Source organism: Giraffa tippelskirchi, chromosome 9 (genome assembly GCF_054371585.1).
Source record: "Giraffa tippelskirchi isolate mGirTip1 chromosome 9, T2T-mGirTip1v1.2.pri, whole genome shotgun sequence".
Classification (NCBI taxonomy): Eukaryota; Metazoa; Chordata; class Mammalia; order Artiodactyla; family Giraffidae; genus Giraffa; species Giraffa tippelskirchi.
The window spans coordinates 50,585,826-50,600,011 of record NC_137283.1 but is presented as its reverse complement, the minus strand read 5'-3'; the positions used below and the strand labels follow the sequence as shown (position 1 = coordinate 50,600,011).

The following is a 14,186-nucleotide window of genomic DNA, read 5'->3' as shown; positions in this document are numbered from 1 at the left end:
AAATGAGAGCTGAAACCACACCATACTTAAAGAAGGGTCTCAACACAGTCAATTACAAATGCAAAAGCAAGCACAGTGCACAAGCAACCGACTACTCATTCTGCCTAGTGTAAGGACAGTTCCCTATAGGCCCAATGGTAGGGTATAACAGTGAGTTTTGTAGGCATAAAATTGGGAACTGAGAGGATCAGGTGTCCATTTTGCTACAAATCTGTATTCCTGGTTTATCTGGTTGTTCACCTCTGGCAGAAGAAAGGAGGAACAGAAAAACAGTGGCTAGGTAGTAACCTATTCCCACAGAGTCCGCAAGACCTGGATCCCAGGTCCAAATCGCTTACAATCAAAATTTACCACATCTCTCCTAGGCTCATCCTGTTATTCACTTCTGTGTTTTATCCAAGACCCAGACTGGGTTCTCTGCAAAGAAAACCCTGCACATCATGCTACATACTTGAACAAACGATTATATACGTATTAGATGTAATGGTTCCAGAACTATTTTTTTCTTTTGGCCAAAGAAACAGGCGTTTAAAACTAAGCCTAGTTCAGAAACAATAATAAAACTGATACAAATTAGCTTCATATAAAGTTGTATTACTGGAACAGATAATTTATGTTCAGTCATTTTTGATGAGAACTTGCTAGAGTACCCTAGCTTTCCAATTAATTTTATTTTAATTAATTTCTAGTTAATCCAAGAAATTAATTTCCAACTATTCTCAACATTCATTTTTTTTCTTACATAGACTCTTCAAATGTAGAGTCATGTTTGTTACTCAAAGGATTTTTGTTTTTAATGTAAAGAACACTTGAATGACTAAGTTTACTATTGTGATATATTTTTGCAAGCAAGGAAAAAGAGGATATCTGTGTATTGGTTTGTCTGGTATCTCTGGTCAAAGTTTAAAAGACATTATTTATAGAAACACTTGTAATTGGCTGACAGAGAGATAGCATTCCATTTTTCCAAAGTACATACAGCTAGAAAGTAGGTAATTCAACTGAAAGTTTATGGAACTCTAAACCTGGGTAATTCAGATTAAAATGAACAGAAATGTTCTCTTACCTTTAGGTCTTTCCAACTGTCCAGGAGCTTGGTGGCCAAGTCACTTATATCTACTGTTTTGTCCGGCGGTTCCTGACTCCTCTCACTCTCCACATCAGACACGCCCTCCTCTTCATCTTGGGATGGGGTTTCCTCAGCAAGAGGTTCGTCGAGTTTTGTGCCACTGCTCTCTTTATGCTCTATTTCAGTGTCAGCCTCCAGCTCAGACGTGGGGAGCTTACTGGCCTCCACAGCAATTTCACTGTCAACTTTAGGTTCGGGCAGCTGTTGTGTGAGTAGCTGTTGTGGCTGTAACTCTTCCTCTTCTTCTATGGGGACACTCTCTAACTGGTCAAGGTCCTCTTTGCCGTCCTTGCCTTCTAGCTCGCTGGTAGCATCAGAGATTGCACTGTCCATGCTATTTTCACTTATAATTTTAAGTCTGCGAAACATGAGCTTCTTGGGGGTGTCTGTGTCAGCTTCTGTGCTCAGCTTGGTGGAAGGATCAGGTGTGTTGAGCGGTGTGTGAGCACGTGATGTATTTTCACTAGAATACCCATCTCCTTCACTCAGCTGAGGGATAGCAGTCTTGGTTTGAGACCAACGTTGAATAATAGGAAGTACTTTGCTTTCCTCCAACATATTTTTAGTAGGAATAGGTAAATGTTCCAGAGTCTTTATAATCTAATTAAACACAACAAAAAAAAATCACTTTGTACAGTTGACTTTTCATGAGACTCAGATCAACTCTGTAGAAACAGTGGTTTTTACTGTCTTATTAAATCAAGATGTAAGTCTTCTAATCACAGACAGATTTGAATGTCATAATATTACTTTCTTCTAATATGGAAGGAAAGGTGTTTTATTTTTTAATATTTTTTGGCTGCACCATAAGGCATATGAGATCTTAGCTCTCCACCCAGGGATCAAACCTGTGCCCCCTGCAGTGGCAGCTCAGAGTCTTAACCACTGAACTGCCAGCGAAGTCCTGAAAAAGTGTTTTAATAAGACTGACCAGCGAAAATATAATGTGGAGCAGATGACTGCTCACATATTATTAGGACTAATTTGATTAATCTTCTCCATCACTAGTTCTCAAACCCAAATAGATTTTTAAAGAAAATATCAACACTGCTGGACTTCATCTTAGGTATGTTTTTCTAAAAAATTTCCCAAGTGATTGTAATAAAGGCTTGGTAACTATGCAACAAAAAAATATACATTTAAATGTCTTATATACACACAAAAACACAGATATTACTTAACTTCCTTCGTCTTTGACAAACAGCTGTATATCTCTCTTCATTCCAAGATAATCATCCACCCCCACTCTCTGAAATTCAAGAATTCTTTCCAAATTATTTCCCAAATGTAGTTTTATAGAAACCCCAAGGTTTCCCCAATTCCTATTTATTGCTGAATTTCTTGAGAGAAGGATGGAGGCAATCACTCAATTCACCACTCTCATATTTCTGTTTTTAAAAGCATATTATTAAATGACTTTGGGATTATATTAGAACTTATGATTAAAAAGAACTACATTTAAACCAAGTTAGAAAATATTGTGTGGAATGTTATAACAAGTCTACTAATGATGCTATCAATGAACATTTATTTAGATCCTTAAAAACACTAATGACTCCTCAAAATGTTCTTACTCTTGTCATCAAAATTCAACTCTTGACTAATTTTGTAGAACTCCAGAATTCAAATTCCATATAGCTTCCTAACTTTTAAAAACTATGGTTTTAGCAATGCACTAGCTCTTTCATGTGACAATGATGTTGTATCTTGCTCTTGCAGTTCCCAACTATGTAGTACTAAACTTTAAAAGATACCATAGGGAAAACCACTGGGCAAACTCACTTCAAGGAAAGTGTGTGTAAAGTTACAGAAATGATACTGGGATGTTAAAATTCATGCAGTTATTTAATATGGGTGATAATTAAGAGTTAAATTCATTATCCACCTGGCTTCCCAAGTGGCTCAGTGGTAAAGAATCCACCTGTAATGTAGGAGACACGGGTAGGTTTGATCCCTCGGTTGGGAAGCTACCCTGGAGAAGGAAATTGCAACCCACTCCAAAATTCTTGCCTGGGAAATCCCATGGACAAGAGGAGCCTGGTGGGCTACAGTTCATGGGGTCCCAAAGAAATCAGACATGACTTAGGAACTAAACAACAACAAATTCATTATCACTGATATTATCACAATGCCCTCAACCTAAATAATAAATTTAGTTGTTTTAAGAAACAAGCAGGTTGAATGTGAACTTACCTCCTCCTGAAGCTTCTGGTTACTTTCCCGGCCATCACCTAGTTCTGCCATCCAGATCCACAACAAAGACAGCCCGTGACGTTCCAGAAAGGACTTCAGACAAGACTGGGAGTGTGTGTTCTTCCATGGGGGAAGGGAAGCAGGATGCAGGGTATTGGGGGTTGGAGGAAGGAGACAAATAACACCAGAGACAGGATTAAAAAGGGCCCATAGAGAAAACTGAAAAGTTTGTTTATATTCAAAAAGAAACCTAGAAATTCTGTTTTGATTAACTCAATTAGAATTGTGCAATTAATAAACGCTTTAGAGTAAGAGTATAATCTCTTTTGATACCTAAAATGTCAACCTGGACTTTACTAAAGTTCAATTCTGAAGGATTAAGAAAAAAACTACATTCACCATTTTTACTGGAAAAACTAAAACTATAAAAACTTTTTTTTTTTAATTTTTTATGATCCAACTTCTTGTGCAGTAGTTAATAAGCTGGAGTAAATATAAGTTCCTTGCTTTGAGATCATGTGGTAAAAATGGCCTTGGCATGCTAATAATCAAGTGAGGAGGGGAGAGCCCTATCAAGAACTATTACACAGACACACAGAAAAAACTCTCACCATGTTCTTTGACTAGAGAGAAAACAATATCTACTAATAGATTAAATGATGCTGAACTCTTAAGACATTTTTAACAGTACAAGTTTTCAATGTCATATAGAACTCATAAAACCATTCTAAAAATAAGAGTAACTCTTATTAGAATTATTCCTTTTCATCATTCTGGACTGTAGTTGAAATGTCCCACCTCAAATTCAGATATAAATTAATATCAAAGATTTCACCTGTATGAGCTTGAGACAGGTAAGTTTCTGTTCCAAAGTTTCAATTCTAACCATTAGCCGGGATAAGCTGAGCACCTGGTTTTTATCAGAGAGACCCTCGCCATTCTCCATCAAAGCTTCTAGCTCCCCATCCACCTGCCACAGCAAAGGAAAAAATCTGGTTATAAGACAAGAACAACAACAAAACTCCAACTAATCTAATAATCAATCTGAAAAGATGCTCAACCTCACCAGTAATAAGGAAAACACAATTAAGACCACAGTAAGAAACCATGTTACACTCACTGTAAGAAGTCTGATAATATCTAGTCTAGGCAAAGATGTGATCAAAATGAACTTTAAATTAAAAAAATGAACTTTTATACACTAATTATGAAAACAAACTGGTATGATCAATTTGAAGAGCTTCATTCACTCATCAAATACTTATCAGGCACTTATATGTCAAGTACAGTTTTAGGTGCTGAAGACACTGCAATAAGCCAAAACAAAAAAATCTGCCTTTACGGGAGGAAAAAAAATTGTATCAGGTGAAAAGTAGGTCAAAAAAATAAAGCATTCGCTTGAAAAATGAAATATTTGTATCCTTTATGTCTAGCATTTGCACACCTATGAATAAACCCAAGAGAAACCTCTGCACATGTGCATCAGAGAGTCAGAAGAATGTTCACTGAAAAGCCATTCATAAGAGCAAAACACTGCCAACAACCCAAATGCCCATGGCCAGGCTGGATAAACTGGCATGTTCACATACTGGAATATACCACAATAAAAGGAATCAAGTGCAGCCAAATGCAACACAATTTATCGATATTTGTAAATTCTTATTCTTTATTAATACTTTAGTATTTGGGGCAGAGAAGGCAATGGCACCCCACTCCAGTACTCTTGCCTGAAAAACCCCATGGACGGAGGAACTTGGTAGGCTACAGTCCATGGGGTCGCTAAGAGTCAGACACGACTGAGCGACTTCACTTTCACTTTTCCCTTTCATGCACTGGAGAAGGAAATGGCAACCCACTCCAGTATTCTTGCCTGGAGAATCCCAGGGATGGCGGAACCTGGTGGGCTGCTGTCTATGGCGTCGCACAGAGTCGGACACGACTGAAGCGACTTAGCAGCAGCAGCAGCAGTATTTGGGGATATGAACTATCTTTAATGGGTCCAAGCACCATTTTTAATACATTCTGAGAAAATATAATATACATACAGAAAGTACTAAGTTGGTGCAAACATAATTGTGGTTTTAGATCATGAATTTTAAATCATTATAACTAGGCTCAAACACATCTTAATTAATGAAAATAGGAACCATTACAATCAACACATCTTTGCAAACGAGAAATAAGTTTGTTTATTCCTATAGCATAAAAGTCCATGCTTAGGGATTCGACAAACTCTTGGAAAGCATTTTCTGCCTTACGCTGGTTGTGGAACCATGTTCCCTGCACAAAGTTGCAGAGATGCTTAAAGGATTGGTAGCTGGTTGGCAAGAGACCAGGTAAATATGGCAGATAAAGCAAAATTCCATAGCCCAGTTCATTCAACTTTTGAAGTGTTGGTTGTGCGACGTGCAGTCGGGCGTTGTCATGGAGAACTGGGTCCTTTCTGTTGACCAATGCCAGCTGCAGGCGTTGCAGTTTTCAGGGCAACTCATTGATTTGCTGAGCATACTTCTCAGATGTAATAGTTTTGCTGAGATTCAGAAAGCTGTAGTGGATTGGACCAGCAGCAGACCACCAAAAAGTGACCGTGATCTTTTTCTGGTGCAAGCTGGGCTTTGGGAAGTGCTTTGGAGCTTCTTCTCAGTCCAACCATGGAGCTGGTATTTGCCAGTTGTCGTAGAAAATTCACTTTTCATTGCGCGTCACAACCCGATAGAGAAATAGTTCGTTGTTGTGTACAGTAAGAGAAGATGACATTTCAAAATGATGCTTTTGTTGATCTAGGGTCAGCTCATGAGGCATCCACTTATTGAGCTTTTTCACCTTTCCAATTTGCTTCGAACGCCAAACGGCCATAGAATGGTCTTCAGCATTGAAGACCGTTGAGTTCTTCAGCAACTTCTCGTGTAGTTTTAAGAGAATCAGCTTCGATGATTACTCTCAACTGATCATTGTCAACTTCCAATGATGGGCCACTACACTGCTCGTCTTCAGGGCTCTCGTCTCCTTTGCAAAACTTCTTGAACCACCACTGCACTGTACGTTCATTAGCAGTTCCTGGGCCAAATGCGTTGCTGATATTGCAAGTTGTCTCTGCTGCTTTATGACCCATTTTGAACTCGGATAAAAAAAAATTGTTTGAATTTGCTTTTTGTCTAACATCATTTCCATAGTCTAAAATAAACAGCAAGCAATAAGTCATCAGCCAAAAAAAAAAGTGAGAAACGCTCATTAAAATGATGTATAACATAACCACATTTATTTAAGAATGTATCCCAATATCAAACAGCAAAGGTCAACAGCCAAACCGCAATTACTTTTGCACCACCCTAAGATATAAACAATTAGCAACTAAATAGGTAAACAAGCAGTGGCACAACATCCATGGCAACCACACTCAGGTAAAAGGGTGGGATGGGGTGACGGGGAGAACACTGCCAGTGTTCCTGAAGGGCTGTGCGTGCCCCTTCCTTGTTACAATACCCTCTTCTCCACTCTAGAGATAATGTCTCCTAACTTTTTAGGAAATAGTTCACTGATTTTTAAAACAGGTTTACTTCATATATATGAATCACTAAATATTATAATTTTGTCTATTCTTAACTTTTTGGAAACAAAATCACACTGGACAAAATGTTTGTGCCATGATTCTTTTGCAATCATCTTTACATTTTAAGAGTCAATGCTGTTGCATGTAGCCATATTATTTTCATGACTAGTTTTTTCATCACATGATTACATTTTAGTTTAGTCATACTAATGTTAATGAGAATTTAAGTTGTTTCTACTTTTTCTAATATACGCAGTGCTGCTGTGGCTCCTGATATGCATTTTAAACAAGTTTCTCTCTCGTTATAGACCTAGGAGTGCAACTGCTGGCTCATACAGTATATGTACATTCACCTTTAGTAATAATACCAAAGTGTTTTCAAAACTGACTAAATCTGTTTACACCTCCAACACTCGTTTATGAGATCTGTTGTTCCTGTGTATCATCAGAATTAATTTTTACTCATCTGGTGACTACCCAAAAAACACCTGAGGGTAGTTTTAATTTGTACTCCTCTGATTACTAATGAGATTGAACATCTTTTCACATGTTTACTGGCTATCTGGAAAACTGAAGTGTCTGTGGAAATTGTTTATTTTTCTTTTGGGGCTATTTATTATTATTATTATTGATTAGATGGAGTTCTCTATATATTCTGGACACTACGATTTGTTTGTTACCTGCTGAAAACAACTATTTCCTCTCTTATGTGGCTTTTTACGCTCTTTATTGTGTAAATTAGCTATTGTTCATTTATTTCACAAATTCAAAAGAGATTACAGTAAGTTTCAGACGATTTTCTGTTTATATTTCAAATCACAAATAACATCAGATAATAACAGGTATTTATTATACCTCCATCAACTAAGTATTTAATTAAGTAGTACTAGTTTATGACATACCCAAAGAAGGCAATCATCTGCTCTGGAAGAGCTTACAGTTTTGTTAAGCAGATAAACTATATGTATATAGCTGCAATCATAAGAGCAAGGAATAAGAACTGTTCACCAATCAAGGGCTAATATGAGGCGGCAGGTATAGACTACAGTGCCATTAACATATCCTTGTTAACAGTTAAATACACAAAATTATATTTTAGACTGCTCCTCTCTTTCCCTCTCCTTGGCATCTCCTACCCAAAAGAATTCCAAAAACTAACACTTGGGAATTTCTTTCTTTTTTTTGGTGGGGGGAAGGGCGGGGAGAGGGTGATGGCTGTACCATGTGGTTTGCAGGATCTTAGTTCCCCAACCAGGGATGGAACCCAGGGATATGACAGTGAAATTACTGAGTCCTAACCACTGCTGCCAGGGAACGCCCTAACATTTGGAAATTTCAAGAGGTGCTACTTTTGTGATTCTATTTAACTGCACCTGACCAGAATTCAGAATTGAATAAGGCATTCAGCCAGAATTTCAGTAAGAGACAAACCAACTAAAACAAAAGTGGAGTGAAGCTCTTCATGAGTCAAGGACAGATGACCTCTTTGGGATTCAGATTCATTCTGGGTCATTCCTCTACCAGGGAATGTCCTCTATCAGGTCATTCCCCTATCAGGGAATGTTTCATCTAAAACATTTCTGTTTGAGAATAGCTTCAAATTCACATCTGGAGCAACCCATGACTACAACCCACCAAATGACTAGATTCACGTTACATCTAATTTAGTCGACAGTAACATTAAACACTGATATGGACACACTACTATAAGAATAAAAACAAGCAAGCAAAAACCAGGAATACCTACATCTCGGTCCCTTGGAGTTGTTCCTGGATCTTATCAGGAACGTAGAAAGTCATCTGCTATCATTATGATGCCAGTATAATACCACCCAAGAAACCATCACAATATAAGAACACTCCCCACCAACAAGGCAGTTTTTAATGCAAGTTTTGGAAACACATAATAGCCAAACAAAAGCCTTTATGTAGATTTTAGCTTAGGTCAACATGTTTAATGACTGTTTTGTGGTTGTTCTGGTAAACTGTCAATTACATGAAATAAGCCTTAATAATAAAAGTAATCAATGAAGTTTTAAAAAAAATTTCCTGTTAACAGTAAAGTCCAGAAGCTAAAACGCTATAACCCAGTGACCCCACTTCCATGGATATACTTTAAAGAAACATATACAGAAGAGACATGTGCAAAGACTTTAACTGTGACACGAGGAGCAAAAAACTGAAATCACAAGTGTTCATGAGCACAAATATATGTAAATGAAGAGTTATATGATGAAAAACTTTATAGCAGTCAAATGTGTGTGTATATGTATCTCAACATGGATCAAATTTTAAAATAAGAATAAAAAACAAATTGCAGAAATACATATATATCATTTCTAAAACCACACAAAGGAACTCAGTATGGTTAAGAGCAAAGAAAAGAACTAGATAAGATCTTTTCTATTGCCTACTGAATGATCTTGTAACCTCTGTGCCTAGTGTTCTAATCTGTAAAGAGGGAAAATCTTTGTTCCTAACTTAAAGGGCTTTTTGTGAGAATCAAATGAGTTACTGTGTCAGGTGATTAGAAGAGCGCTTGACACACAGTTACAACACGTATGCTCTCTAAAACAGAGCTGAATGACAATACTCTAAACAGCAGTTGTCCGTCCTGGGTGGTACAAGCATGGATGTTTCTTATAATCTTTCCTTTCTTATGTTTTTTAAATGACACTTTTTGAGGGAATTTTTAAATGGCCCCTTCCAATGCTTCCTGCTATCTAAATCTTCTAACAGAATTCAGATTCTCAATTCATTCTCTCTAATTAATTTGGACTTAATGAAATCACTTTTTAACTATTACCCCTTCCCTGTCTTATGTCTGTGGTCTGCTCATCTAAATAGCAAGATGGCTGTCATCTATGATTCTTAGTAGTATGGGTTTCTGAAAAGCCTAGGAATGAGCTAGATGAAAGAATCGCAGATGGATTTGCTGGCTGACACTTGAGGCTCCCTGGCTCCTTCATCCAGCCCTCCCCGAAAATTCGCAGGTCTAGGGTTAGGTCCCAAAACATGCCATCTTTAGGATGGACCTTGCAGGTGGTTCTGAGGTGAAGAAACACTGCTCTCACAAAGGGATCCTCAGAAAAAGACAGGGGAGGTTTGAAAAACAACACAAAATTCTTGTCCCAGTTAAGAGTCCCTTCAGTAGCAAGATATCACTCACTTCCAGTAGTGTCTCAGGTGTAAACTGAGGTAGAAAAAAGGCTATCAACCACTAGTATAATGGATTAAATAACAAGATCATCTGAGACTATCCCTTTCTCACTCCTGGGTCACCTGTTACTTCTCAAAACTCACCTTATGCTCCCAAAGAGGATTATCAGAGATTTTAAGAACACTTGCAAACAAATGAAAAAACTAGTATTAAAAGATTAGGAATGTAGATCAGACTTATGTGAGCAGATTAACAAGTTACTTATATGTAAAATTACAAATTTTACAGGCTTTTAAAAACTATTAGCCCATGTGTTTTCAAGATGACTTCAACAGTTCTTAGTATTCAAGTGTAATCTCTACGAACTAAAAATAGCAACCATACTTTTCCAAAATTATCTCGTCTAACCCTGACTTTCTCTGGTTGTAGTTTAACTTTTCAAAGTTCAATAAAGAAAGTTACCTTCCTTCTTGAAATGTGTATGGTGAAAGCTGAAAGAAGAATGGCACACTTACTGAATCCTTCTTACGAGATCGTTCTTTCTTCATTTTCCCTCCTGCTGCTCTGATGCTAACTCTGTTCTCTCCTCCCAGGTAACCCCGGCAATTAGCTGAACCACAGAAACACTTCTGTGCTTCTTTCCTGTGCGAGAACATATGAAAGATGTCTGTTACGTGAAGGTAAACCATAAAAAATGTTGATAGTAGTACAGCAATTACATACAAGAGAGAAGTCAATCCAACCTAAAGAAAAAACTAAACAGTTATTTCAAGAGACAACAACAAATCTGATACTAGCTAATGGAAATGCCTGAAACGTGCTCTTAAAAAATTCATTTTTTCCCTATTTTCTTTTATTAGCTAGACAAAACTAGCCAAGTTAATAAGTAATTTCTCCATTTATGAGAGCTCCTACTAATGTATGAAAATAAGAAATCATGTATCTATTTGGGCTAAGAACAAAATTGCTTAAATAGATCAGTATCTATTACTTATACGTGAATATTTAACTGGCACACAGAACAAAATGTATTATTATGAATAGATATATAGATATAAAATGCATAATTAGTAAAGGACACTTAGGAAATACGTGGCTATTAAAAGTTATCATTACATAAGGATGAGACACTACTAATACATATAGTAATAAGTATATGTAACCATGGAGTCAAGGGAAAGTGGAAAAAAGAACAGGCCTAAGTTTACAGCCCTGGGTATAAATCACCTCTGCCAACTATTTACTTGGCAACCAGAGCTACCCAGGGAAAATGTGAAGGACTATTCCAAAAGCAAACTGGTAGATTTTAGTATTTAACAGTAACAATCAGAGGCACAAAAATATTTGATAAATACAGCCAGGAATCACAAACAGATCTAATTTCCAGTTTCCCTACTTTCAAAGGGGACAGTACAAATACAAGAGAAAAAAAAAAAGGAGCCCTACATGGAACTTGGTCAATCTCAGCATATCTGACTATTGCCTAAATCGATTAGTTCATTAGGTGTTGCAAAATGGTGATACCATCACTACCTCATTTATTAGCTAAAATATCTCTATAAAGAATTCCTCTCACCAACTGCTTGAATCTGAGATAGAATTCACTTAAGAAAGGAAGGATAAATACTTGATTTTTTTTCCTCTTTTATTTTTTAAATCAGTGGTTACTAGTAGGGGGAGATAAAAGGGATAGGGGATTAAGAGGTACTAACTATTATGCATAAAATAAATAGGCTACAAGGGCTTCCCGGTGGCTCAGTGGTAAAGACTCCACCTGCCAATGCAGGAGATGCGGATTTGATCCCTGGGTCGGGAAGATCCCCTGGCAGAGGACATGGCAACCCACTCCAGTATTCTTGCCTGGAGAATCCCACGGACAGAGGAGCCTGGTGTGCTGCAGTCCATAGGGTAGCAAAAAGTCAGACATGACTGAAATGATTTAACACATGTTGTACACATGTAACTTTTGTAATATTGCACAGCAACTATATTTCAATTTAAAAAACCATAAATTAGTTTTCAAAATCATGAATTGGTTCCTTTCAATTATGACTAATGCAGTTTTAAAGTATCATTAAACTGATGGATTTTATATAGTGTGTTTCAAACCACTGGTAGATATTATTCTTATTGATGCTTAAATTTAAATAAAAACACTCCCACTTTCAGTAAGTGGGATTCTATTCAAGCTAGTCCTGAATCCGTTGGACATGACCCTCATAATCTTCTATAACTGGTTTTCTGGCATGAGGAGATAATCCAGAGTCATCTTGTTCAATATCTGTCACAAACTTGACACCTGACATTTCTTCAAGGAACCCTGTTTCTTTTAGTGGGGTTTTATAAAACCACAATATAAATGCAAGGGGTATTCAGTGCTATTGCATCAGTTACTGTTTTTGGTAGACAGAACTAGGTGACAAAAATATTTTTTCAGAGTATGATATAGGTGAGACAAGATTAGTCATGAGCTAATAATTGACAGATGAATTATGGCTACACAGGGATTTATTATATTGTTCTCTTTATACACATCCACACCCTGTTGACATTTCTATAATAAAAAGTTTTAAAATTACATTAGAAACATAATTACATAAATGAGGTTCAGAGGAACATGTAGTTCCTGTACAATATCCCTTAATGGCCTGATGCTACATGCAGAAGGAAAATACACAAAACTAAAAGAGAACACTATAGATAAGAACTAAAAGTACATATAACTTCTTAGTAATTCACATCTAAGTTTTAGACTCCTACACTTTAACAATATTTCCCCATCAGAAGCAGTAAAACAGAACAGAATCAATACTTACCCATATCTTTGGAACTGATAGTCAAATGTTAACTCTGAGCCTGAAGGAACCAGTTTGGTGGTAAAAAAACCAACTCTCAGTTGTCCGTTCACAGTCCACTGAGGTGTTGTTTTTAAAAGAAAATAAATTAGTGACTGGTTAATCTGTGTTTTTTTTTTTAAGATCATCATTATCTGCCTTAATTAGGTATGTGTCTCTTTGGACAACAAATGCTTTCCAAAATATCAAATGGAGGAATTAAAAAAAAAAGTATCAATCTTATTTAATGAGCTACCAGTTGAGTATCATCTATAATTTATCTCTAATAAAAGTAACTGCTATTTTAACTTATTTTAAAACACATTTCCATACAGTAAGGATTCACTTGTACTAAAAACAGGCATATAGGGAATGTTTGGTATCACTGAGTACCAGACAAATTTGTATTACTTTATACTATGTAAAAAGTAACTATCTTCTAAGATAAGACGGGGCATGGAAACAGGAAAACAATCATGCCAAAAGTTTAACTGCATGAAGCAGTGGTTATAATGCTGAGTGTACAGAAAGTGAAGCATCAGAAAAGAGCATAAAACTCGACAATTAAAATGGGGGTAAATATACCAGAATTGGATCTTGTAATTCCAAAATAGCTAAGATGTAAGTTGACTGGAGAGCTCCTGTCCAGAACATTTGAACATGTTACTGATGAAAAACTCAGACTTAAAGAGGTGAAGTAAAACTAGACTCTCGGCTAGACATGTGGGCACCAGCTGCAGTCAAAACTAGAACCAGAACTTAATTAATTTCACACTGGGTTCTCCTATTCATTATATGTTTCAGCTCTTGGAGAGCTACATCTATTAGTTCAGGGATCAAAGAGCAAAAAATATCCAAGAATCAAAACCACTATTTCAATATGAGAGGAAATTATTGATATATTTTTCTAGGGAGTGGATCCACAGCTTTCTTAACCTAAAACAGAACCACAATATTCTAATGCGTATATGTGTGTGTGAATATATATACATATGTATATATGCATATATATACATATGTATGTATGTATATGTAATATGTATATGTATGTGTGTGTGTGTGTGTGTGTTTCCTAAGCTGAAAACATAAATCAGAGGGTATGGAGATCATTAATTATCTCAAAATGTTTTATCAAATTCAGTACATGGATTCATCAAGTGTGTCAACTATGTGCTAGGCACAGGGACCTAAAGACACCCAACACCTAAAGTCTGGCCTTGTTGAGGGTGAGAAGTATACCTACATGTATACCACATATTGTCTTTCTCATCTGCAGCCATTCAGTCCCTTACAAATGTTATTAAAACCATCAAATCTGGC

General features: G+C 36.7%; 1 protein-coding gene across 4 annotated transcripts in view; it reads right to left on the bottom strand.

The window, feature by feature from the left end:
- The window catches only part of SETD2 (SET domain containing 2, histone lysine methyltransferase), a 75,938-nt gene that overhangs the window by 24,517 nt on the left and 37,235 nt on the right, over positions 1–14,186 (bottom strand). For all 4 annotated transcript variants that reach the window (XM_081525876.1, XM_081525877.1, XM_081525875.1 and 1 more), the window contains 5 exons: positions 12,849–12,946; positions 10,548–10,674; positions 4,158–4,292; positions 3,323–3,442; positions 1,067–1,729 (listed from right to left, as the gene is read on the bottom strand). In XM_081525876.1, the coding sequence (XP_081382002.1) occupies positions 1,067–1,729; positions 3,323–3,442; positions 4,158–4,292; positions 10,548–10,674; positions 12,849–12,946 (1,143 nt within the window). The remainder of the gene's footprint in view (positions 1–1,066; positions 1,730–3,322; positions 3,443–4,157; positions 4,293–10,547; positions 10,675–12,848; positions 12,947–14,186) is intronic.